Below are 10,851 nucleotides of genomic sequence, written 5' to 3'. Positions count from 1 at the left end.
AGTAATTGACTCCACCTAGAACTTTAATGCTTCACCAAACTCGTTATAAGGGGGAAACGAAGACCGCCAGAGACGGTCAATATGTGGTGGCAGGAGTCGTGTCTCGCGCATCACATCGCGAATCTCGTATCAATTAGATCACACGTGACCTCGACCGATGACATGTCAGAAGCTACCGAATACATCACGGTCTGTCTCTTTGTCATTCTTATTCCGAGTGACCAGAGACTCTGGCGGTCTACCACCATTCATAGAACCATGGTTACGACCAGGCCAGAGACGGTTAATACATGGTGGAAGATGAATGTAGCCAAGTCACGAGGATGTAAAGCTCAAGCATTTTCTGGCAATATAGCAGAACTAAAAAGTAGTAGGAGCCACATTAATTCTATAGAACCTTGTGAATGTGCAAGGTGATGCCCATGTAGCTGCTGCACATATCTCTGAGAGAGGCACATCACGTAATTCTGCCCAAGTGGCCACTGCCCGAGTCTAATGACACTTAACAGATGTAGGCAATATGCCTGGCCTGTTGAACCATATTCCTCACCAATAGTGTTTGCTATACCCAGTGAGATAGCCTTTGCCTTGACAAGGGTTCACATTTCCTTCCGGGCCCAAAGCAGACAAAAAGCTGGTCAGTGGACATAGGGCCGCCTTGTCCTCTTGTATAAACGCCACCAGCTGAATGGGTTGGTTTGTGAATTGAGGCGACAATACCTTGGACATGCTGGGTTCGGCCAAAGTGTAACTTGTGTCAATACGTGGAAGCTTCTGACATGTCATCGGTCGAGGTCACGTGTGATCTAATTGATACGAGATTCGCGATGTGATGCGCGAGACACGACTCCTGCCACCACATATTGACCGTCTCTGGCGGTCTTCGTTTCCCCCTTATAACGAGTTTGGTGAAGCATTAAAGTTCTAGGTGGAGTCAATTACTCTCATAATAATAATAAATAATAATAATAATGTTTAAATATATGCTTATAATAATTTTTTTAAAGCATGCAATGTAACTTGATTGCCCTCTGGCCATAAATTCATCAACTAATCATTCAGAAATGTCCTGTTGCTTCTACATGTTGTCTCTTCTTCTTGAGTCTCTCCATCATTGTCTGACTCCGGTATGAACATAAAAGGCTAAAGGTTTTTGACATTTTCAGTGCATGTCTGTGTGAGGTAAAAGGACACAAGTTGTTGTAGCTCCGCCCCCTGTGCTGGGAGCAGCAGCTCATTTGCATTTAAAGGGGCAGACACAAAAACGATACGTTTTCGCTTACCCTCAAAAAGTGACAATTTTAACATGCTTATATAGAAATATCTGTGGGGTATTTTGAGCTAAAACTTCACATACACACTCACACACATCAGAGAGTTATTTTACATCTTGTGAAAAGGGCATTATACCACCCCTTTAAAAAATGTCCTGGCTCTTCCAAGCTTTATAATGGCAGTGAATGGCCATTTCTGTTTTGAAGTCCATAAAAGTGCATCTATCCTTCATAAAAGTGCTCCATACGACACTGGGGGGTTAATAAAGACCTTCTGAAGCAATGCATTTGTGTAAGTAAAATATTCATATTTAACACGTTACAAAGTAAAATAACTTGCTTCCGGCCAAAAAAACATACGGATTCGAAGTGTAAAGCGCAACTTATGCGAGTAATGCGACGTACTGCTGATATTTATGATATTTTATCATGGATAGATGCACTTTGATAGACTTCAAAACAGAAACAGCAATTCACTGCAATTATAAAGCTTGATAGAGCCAGGACAGATATGATGCCTTAGCAAAACTCTAAGTGAGGATTTAGCACTTGTCATGCAACAGTAGGAAATAGACAGGTGAGTAAATGTAATAAACATTCTTTATTGAGAGCAGAGGGTGGAGATGACAGCGGGAACCAGACAATGGTGAGTGGATGACGAAAGGAGAATGTAGATGGTGACTTAGCTGGCTGTTACCTGATGTTTGGTTTCTGTGCAGACAGTGAAGAGATGAGACGGCAGGCGATTAGGATCTGTAAGGCTGATGAAGGCAGACGGGATATCGAAGTGGCGATCTCAGGTGAGTATGCTCAGGTAGGGATTCAGGTGAAGAGACCAGACCCTGATGTGAGGGTGAAGTAGTGATGGTACGGTTGATACCGGGGCTCTGGTGTTCACACTTGGCATTAACATACGACCTGTATCCGGATGTTGTCCACATACACATTGAAAAGACAAGTGTAAACGTTCTTCTGATCGGAGTGTGATCTGATCAGTGTGTCCAGGTTCGAAGGTAGTCGAGGGCTGCGTTTACACTTGCCATTAACATCTGATCATCATGATCCGATCAAGGAGATCGGATCATAAGCCAATTTTCACACCTGTCCACATCAAGTGGCTTCTGTATCTAAATAACAGATTGAATCTCGCATTCTCGAAAAAAGTCGATCTGAAGTAGTGGGTTTTCTTTTAAAAACAGTTTTCAGTCGGGGGACATTTTACAAATCTCGCAAAATGAGGAGAATGAAGAGGCTGCAAGTGCTAATAATGTGGATGCCGTAATGGAGACGGTACGGAGAAACGTATTGATCCGAGAACGTTGCCAGCTGTGGTGGGAAAAATTTGCGTTCTTTACAGAAAATGAATGGTTCTGCAACTTTCGGGTGCGAAGGCAAACATTTGCGACGTATATATTAATGACAGTGGGCGGGGTTTTGTGTGACGTCCACCTGTGAATGCGTTTACGTTACACTGAGATCCGATCACAATGTATCCTCGACTACCTCCGAACCTGGACACACTGATCGGATCACATTCCGATCAGAAGCGCGTTTACACTTGTCTTTTCAATGTGTATTTGGACAACATCCGGATACAGGCCGCATGTCGCTCTCACACTGCACACTGAGTGAGCACAGCTGGCCCCTCCCCCTCTCACACTGCACACTGAGTGAGCACAGCTGGCCACTCCCCCTCTTACACTGCACACTGAGTGAGCACAGCTGGCCACTCCCCCTCTCACACTGCACACTGAGTGAGCACAGCTGGCCACTCCCCCTCTTACACTGCACACTGAGTGAGCACAGCTGGCCACTCCCCCTCGTACACTGCACACTGAGTGAGCACAGCTGGCCACTCCCCCTCTTACACTGCACACTGAGTGAGCACAGCTGGCCCCTCCCCCTCTCACACTGCACACTGAGTGACCACAGCTGGCCACTCCCCCTCTCACACTGCACACTGAGTGAGCACAGCTGGCCCCTCTCCCTCTCACACTGCACACTGAGTGAGCACAGCTGGCCCCTCCCCCTCTCACACTGCACACTGAGTGACCACAGCTGGCCACTCCCCCTCTCACACTGCACACTGAGTAAGCACAGCTGGCCCCTCCCCCTCTCACACTGCACACTGAGTGAGCACAGCTGGCCCCTCCCCCTCTCACACTGCACACTGAGTGAGCACAGCTGGCCCCTCCCCCTCTGCACACTGAGTGAGCATAGCTGGTCCCTCCCCCTCTCACACTGCACACTGAGTGACCACAGCTGGCCCCTCCCCCTCTCACACTGCACACTGAGTGAGCACAGCTGGCCCCTCCCCCTCTCACACTGCACACTGAGTGACCACAGCTGGCCCCTCCCCCTCTCACACTGCACACTGAGTGAGCACAGCTGGCCCCTCCTCCTCTCACACTGCACACTGAGTGAGCACAGCTGGCCCCTCCCCCTCTCACACTGCATACTGAGTGACCACAGCTGGCCCCTCCCCCTCTCACACTGCACACTGAGTGAGCATAGCTGGCCCCTCCCCCTCTCACACTGCACACTGAGTGAGCACAGCTGGCCCCTCCCCCTCTCACACTGCACACTGAGTGAGCACAGCTGGCCCCTCCCCCTCGCACACTGCACACTGAGTGAGCATAGCTGGCCCCTCCCCCTCTCACACTGCACACTGAGTGAGCACAGCTGGCCACTCCCCCTCTTACACTGCACACTGAGTGAGCACAGCTGGCCCCTCCCCCTCTCACACTGCACACTGAGTGACCACAGCTGGCCCCTCCCCCTCTCACACTGCACACTGAGTGAGCACAGCTGGCCCCTCCTCCTCTCACACTGCACACTGAGTGAGCACAGCTGGCCCCTCCCCCTCTCACACTGCATACTGAGTGACCACAGCTGGCCCCTCCCCCTCTCACACTGCACACTGAGTGAGCACAGCTGGCCCCTCCCCCTCTCACACTGCACACTGAGTGAGCACAGCTGGCCCCTCCCCCTCGCACACTGAGTGAGCATAGCTGGCCCCTCCCCCTCTCACACTGAGTGAGCACAGCTGGCCACTCCCCCTCTCACACTGATACTGAGCACAGCTGGCCCCTCCCCCTCTCACACTGCACACTGAGTGAGCACAGCTGGCCCCTCCCCCTCTCACACTGCACACTGAGTGAGCACAGCTGGCCCCTCCCCCTCTCACACTGACACTGAGCACAGCTGGCCCCTCCCCCTCTCACACTGCACACTGAGTGAGCACAGCTGGCCCCTCCCCCTCTCACACTCAAATACACCAAACCAACAATTACTAAAAACACACACAAAAACTTATTTTGCACGGGCATTTTGCACTAGTTTTTTAAACCACAACCTGCTTGGGGCTTCTTTTACCGATATATTTACCGATATCTAATGCGTTTCCAATCACTAGGGTGAAGCAGGTATAGTGTGTGTGTTGATGAGGGAGTGCAGGGGATCAGTATGTTGTGATGTTCTGCAGCATGTGTGGCGATGGCTGAATGAGTCTGCTGGGAAATGTAGTGCTGACGGGTGACTGAGCTGGTGACTGACATTACTGATCAATGCACACTATATTCTCTTTAACCATATTCCACCCATTCAACTCCTGCTCAAAATCTTAATATATTTATTCCTGTTTTTCGGTCATATGGGCACTATTGATAACAGATGACTCTTAATTGTAACGTAGAAACATGCATTTCCTGTAAAGATGATTTATAACAATATGGATTGTGAAAAGCGCTTTACAAATAAATGTGAATAGAATTTAGTTGTTTTATTGTCTAATTTTCTTTTTAGTTTTTTTTTTCTACTCTGTTTTTTAATACATTGTTTCCCTCTTCAGCATTACTGATTGTTTGCAGCTTTTGTAATAGTTGTGTTTGAGTCCCTCAATTGTCCTCTGTGTTTAAAGATGGATCTTAAAATCATACAGTCACTGTCGGAAAGGCTTGTGTAAGCAGAAGATGCTAGAAACCCCCCAGAGTGTGCAGATATGGAGGATTTTTCTGAAGAACCGTGAGTTTAACTGCTCAGGACAAACATCGGACTCATCATAAATGGTAATTGGGATCATTCGGGTAAAGACACAGCATTGAGAATCAAGTGGAAACTTTTGAACTGCTTCATTTGTGTAAATTCAGATTTTTTTTTTTTTTTGGGACTGCATTCAAACATCTTTTAAGAAAAAAAAAAAACTTATTCAGGGTAAAACAAAATAAAAAAATGAAATGCAATTTATGATCCATCTTTATTTCTTTATTTTTAAATTATTCATATTTTGCAGTCTGCAATATGTATGTAAACATGCATATCAGTGGTTCAGCATGTGCATCTTTCTTTTGTGAAATAACAGTAAATACAAATTTATTTCTGTATGATAAATGTGCAATCCTGACAATAATAATTATCATTGTATCACTTTTAATTGTAAAACATCAGTGCTTGTGTTTTAAATCGAAGTATAAAAACAGGGTTTCTGCAACTATCTTCAAATCTAATTTAATGCCATTTTTAACGCCATACATGACCCAGGACAGACCACGGGTGCTATACACACACACACACACACACACACACACACACACACAGTAAAGGTTTTAAAAATACTCATGTCCCAAGTTCTGAATTGTAACCATTCTGTTTGACGATGACAAATTAGAAACGGCTCAGGAGACAGCTTAACATGTCAACATTTATTTGCAGATATTTCAAAATGTAAAATTCAGTCAGCCTGAACTAAAAAAAACTGAACTTTTAAAAGCTGAAACTTAATATAATGTGCAATTCAAGTGCTAAAGAAATTGAACAGTTGTAACTTTGTAAATAAGAGAATGCATGTGCTTTAATTCACTCACTTTTAGTTTCAACTCAGACTCAACGGTTCGTGATTTTATGTTAAAGGTTTAGTTCACCCAAAAATGAAAATGATGTCATTAATGACTCACCCTCATGTCGTTCCAAGCCCGTAAGACCTCCGTTCATCTTCGGACCACAGTTTAAGATATTTTAGATTTAGTCCGAGAGCTTTCTGTCCCTCCGTTGAAAATGTATGTACGGTATACTGTCCATGTCCAGAAAGCTAATAAAGACATCATCAAAGTAGTCCATGTGACTACAGTGGCTCAATCTTAAGTTTATAAAGCGACGAGAATACTTTTTGTGCGCAAAAAACAACAAAAATAACGACTTTATTCCACTATTCATTTCCTTCTCTCTGGGCTTCGAGTTTTTTCACGTAGTATAAATGCGTAGCGCATCTGTGTTGTACGTCACACGCATCACACACATGACCAGCGTCGGCCAATAGTGAGCCTACGTGTGACGTACAACACAGATGCGCTACGCATTTATACTACGTGAAAAAACTCGAAGCCCAGAGAGAAGGAAATGAATAGTGGAATAAAGTCGTTATTTTTGTTGTTTTTTGCGCACAAAAAGTATTCTCGTCGCTTTATAAACTTAAGATTGAGCCACTGTAGTCACTTGGACTACTTTGATGATGTCTTTATTAGCTTTCTGGACATGGACAGTATACCGTACATACATTTTCAACGGAGGGACAGAAAGCTCTCGGACTAAATCTAAAATATCTTAAAATGTGGTCCGAAGATGAACGGGGGTCTTACGGGCTTGGAACGACATGAGGGTGAGTCATTAATGACATAATTTTCATTTTTGGGTGAACTAACCCCTTAAGTCTCTCTCCACCAGAGTTTGGCCATGATAACAGCAGGAGGAGCTGAAGAAACTCCAGAACTCAGGAAGACACGCATGAAGAGTTTGATGAAGAAAAGCATCAAGTCGTTGCTCCTCACTTCTGTCATGCAGAGAAATCTGTCAAATTGTTGCACAACAGCATCAACTGCAATAGACAAACACAAAAATAAAGTCATTAAATCACATTTAAATCGATGTTTATATATATATATATATATATATATATATATATATATATATATTACACACATACACACATACACTGGTATATGATATTGATGTAAATTTGTTTGTACAATCTGAGTTTGAACACGAGGAAAACTAATGCATATAAAATATGTATCTGATTATTTACTGTTTATGCCCATATCATACTCTATTTAAGCAAGAACATTTTAAAACATAAAATTAAACTAAGATATATTAAGATATATAATATAATACTGAGTGAGAACACCGTTAATGCATATGGAGCCGTGTACAGACTTTATTTAGAAACTATAAGTATAAAACTACCAGCTGAAACTCCTCTCGTCCTGCAGGAATATATCAGGAATCAGTGCAGTGTAGTTTTAACTCTCATATTCATATTTCTTGTTTACACTTCGTGTTTGTTGAGGTCAGTATGACCCCAAAAACGTATAGAGCGATTATAAGAATATACATTTTTAATAATAAAAATGATACATTTTTTTTTTTTTTTTTACTTCATATGCGTTTTGGAAGATATAAAGTACTTTTTTTAATTACTAATTTTGCCAAAAATTCCTCAAGTATACCATTAAGTTTGCACATGAAATTACAATTTCATGGGAAAAAAATCACTTTAATGATGATCTAAACTAAAAACAAGTTGTTTCTGGATATTGATCTAGGTGTCAGAGGCAGACTTCTGCTGGATAGAAAAAAGCTTGTAGAATTTACAGTTTTAGAAATAAAGTATTGTGACCATATCCAGCAGAGGGCCATAGAGATTTATTAATATTTCTATGACCAACTGATCCTATCCCAACTTTGATACATTTTGTGAATAAATATATATAGTGAGTGAGTGTGAGTGAGCGAGCGAGTGACTGTGTGTGTGTGTGAGTGAGTGAGAGAGTGTGTGTGTGAGTGAGTGAGTGAGTGTGAGATTATGTGTGTGTTAGTGAGTTTGTGTGAGTGAGTATGTTTGTGTGTAAGAATGTGTGAGTGCGTCTGTGTGTGATTGTGTGAATGTGTGTGTGTGAGAGAGTGTGGTGTGAATGAGAGAGTGTGTGTGTGTGTGTGTGTGTGTGTGTGTGTGTGTGTGTGTGTGTGTGTGTGTGTGTGTGTGAATGCAAGTGTGTGTGTGTGTGTGTGTGTGTGTGTGTGTGTGAATGCAAGTGTGTGTGTGTGTGAGAATGCGAGTTTGTGAGAATGCGAGTGTGTGTTTGTGTTGGTGAGTGAGTGAGTGTGTGTCTGAGTGAGTGTGACTGTGTGAGTGAGTGTGCAAGTGTGTGAGTGTGCGTGTGTGTGAGTAAGTGAGTGTGTGTATGTGTGTGAGTGTGTGTATGTGTGTGAGCGTCTGCGAGTGAGTGAGTGAGAGTGTGTGTGTGTGAGAATGTGTGTGAGAGTGTGGTGTGAATGAGTGTGTGTGTGTGTGTGTGTGTGTGAGAATGCAAGTGTGTGTGTGTGAGAGAATGCAAGTGTGTGAGAATGCGTGTGTGTGTGTGTGTGTGTGTGTCTGTGTGTGTGAGAGAGTGTGAGAGAGTGTGCTGTGTGTGTGTGTGTGTGTGTGTGTGTGTGTGTGTGTGTGTGTGTGTGTGTGTGTGTGTGTGTGTGCGCGTGTGAGAGAGTGTGCGCGTGTGTGTCTGTGTGTGTGTGCGTGTGCGCCTGTTTTACATTGCATTTATACTCCAGTACTACGCCTTCATTTCTGTGTGGAAATTTTCCGATTTATGCTGAATTTATTGATAAAAAAATGGGTCATACTGACCCTAAACATAATAAAAGGGTTAAATGTATGTACATATAAAACAGTAACAACATTACCTTGAGGACAGAGACAGCGCCTGATCCAGGGTCAGTGTGTCAAGACTGGCCAGTTTAAAGGGAGTGATGTGAAGAAACTCACCAGACTAGAAAATGAAAAACAATCATCCTGTTAAACAGCTTTTATTATTCCATCCTACAGTTATTCAGTGTGGTACACACACACACACACACCTCAAAAGATCATTAAACAAAAAATAGCCATGTAAATAAAGCAGAAATGAGATTATTACCATCATGGAGTCTCTACACAGAAACAGCAGGACTGGCTCATCAATCTGGCATTTCTTTAATGAACAAGTCCTGGATATCGCCTTGAACAAAACTGAAGTTTGGCTGATATCAGGGGACTTTTATTCTTCTGCTTTGACGGCATCAAAAGAAGAGGATCCAGTGTTTTCTGGTTATATTCTGCGGATTAATTCCACAAACAAGCTTTACCACATGTCTCAATGGCTTTCTATGCAACTGGTAGATTTTCAACCCATTTGTGTAAGTGGAAAAAGAGACAAGTTTTGTTTGATCTGTTCTTACAGGGACATCGTGAAAAACTGTGCAACAGTTCCTCAATAGTGAAGCGGACTCTTCTACTCATCGGGCCAGTCCAGCTCCAGGCCGAGGAAAGACTTCACAATCTCTCCAGAGTAAAACTTCAGCTGTGTGTCGATGCTGATGTCCACGAGTGCTTTAAAGAGGATGACGTCCTGGTGCCGCCCGTGGAGCTTCAGCACGCAGTGAAGCGGCTCCAGGTTGGGGCTCTGAGAGTGTGTGATCCTCCTGCCGACGGTGTGTGTGTCGGGGTGGCACTCGCAGGGGGTCTGGGCGTCCACACACAGGTCTCGGTGTCCCGCCCTGAAGAACAACAGGTCCCGAAGACCCTTCATCATCATCGCTCTCCCTTCGGCTGCCGGGATCACCTTCCCGTGGAAATCACACACAACGTCTCCTTTAGAGAATGGACGGGTCGCAACCACTCCTGAAATCAAGAGGACGTTACATTTTAAGATCAAAACAACAACTGAGTGCACATGCAGGAAAGCTATTCAGTGTTTTAGTTCCCGGTGCAGCGGACACAGAGTGTTTACAGATATAAACTAGTTCAATTCAAGACTTTAAGACCTTTCAATGAAACTTAAAACCAAACCTGTGATGGAAATACACATAATTACATACGTACACTCGCCTAAAGGATTATTAGGAACACCTGTTCAATTTCTCATTAATGCAATTATCTAATCAACCAATCACATGGCAGTTGCTTCAATGCATTTAGGGGTGTGGTCCTGGTCAAGACAATCTCCTGAACTCCAAACTGAATGTCAGAATGGGAAAGAAATGGCAATTTTGAGCATGGCATGGTTGTTGCTGCCAGACGGGCCGGTCTGAATATTTCACAATCTGCTCAGTTACTGGGATTTTCACGCACAACCATTTCTAGGGTTTACAAAGAATGGTGTGAAAAGGGAAAAACATCCAGTATGCGGCAGTCCTGTGGGCGAAAATGCCTTGTTGATGCTAGAGGTCAGAGGAGAATGGGCCGACTGATTCAAGCTGATAGAAGAGCAACTTTGACTGAAATAACCACTCGTTACAACCGAGGTATGCAGCAAAGCATTTGTGAAGCCACAACACGCACAACCTTGAGGCGGATGGGCTACAACAGCAGAAGACCCCACCGGGTACCAATCATCTCCACTACAAATAGGAAAAAGAGGCTACAATTTGCACAAGCTCACCAAAATTGGACAGTTGAAGACTGGAAAAATGTTGCCTGGTCTCGATTTCTGTTGAGACATTCAGATGGTAGAGTCAGAATTTGGCGTAAACAGAATGAGAACAT

The 10,851-nt window shown here is 43.9% G+C and overlaps 1 protein-coding gene across 2 annotated transcripts in view; it reads right to left on the bottom strand.

Annotated features, from left to right (window-relative positions):
* Window positions 1-5,954: 5,954 nt before the first annotated feature.
* The window catches only part of LOC309479369 (uncharacterized protein), a 54,293-nt gene continuing 49,396 nt past the window's right edge, over window positions 5,955-10,851 (bottom strand). For both annotated transcript variants that reach the window (XM_082143466.1, XM_082143465.1), the window contains exons 10-13: window positions 9,245-9,987; window positions 9,012-9,097; window positions 6,612-7,143; window positions 5,955-6,253 (exon numbers count right to left, since the gene is read on the bottom strand). In XM_082143466.1, the coding sequence (XP_081999592.1) occupies window positions 9,599-9,987 (389 nt within the window). In that variant the 3' untranslated portion in view covers window positions 5,955-6,253; window positions 6,612-7,143; window positions 9,012-9,097; window positions 9,245-9,598. The remainder of the gene's footprint in view (window positions 6,254-6,611; window positions 7,144-9,011; window positions 9,098-9,244; window positions 9,988-10,851) is intronic.

The sequence above is a fragment of the Leuciscus leuciscus genome (assembly GCF_965113295.1).
Source record: "Leuciscus leuciscus genome assembly, chromosome: 17".
NCBI classification, from domain to species: domain Eukaryota; kingdom Metazoa; phylum Chordata; class Actinopteri; order Cypriniformes; family Leuciscidae; genus Leuciscus; species Leuciscus leuciscus.
Note: the sequence above shows the minus strand (reverse complement) of the source record. Positions and strands in the feature narration are given on the sequence as shown.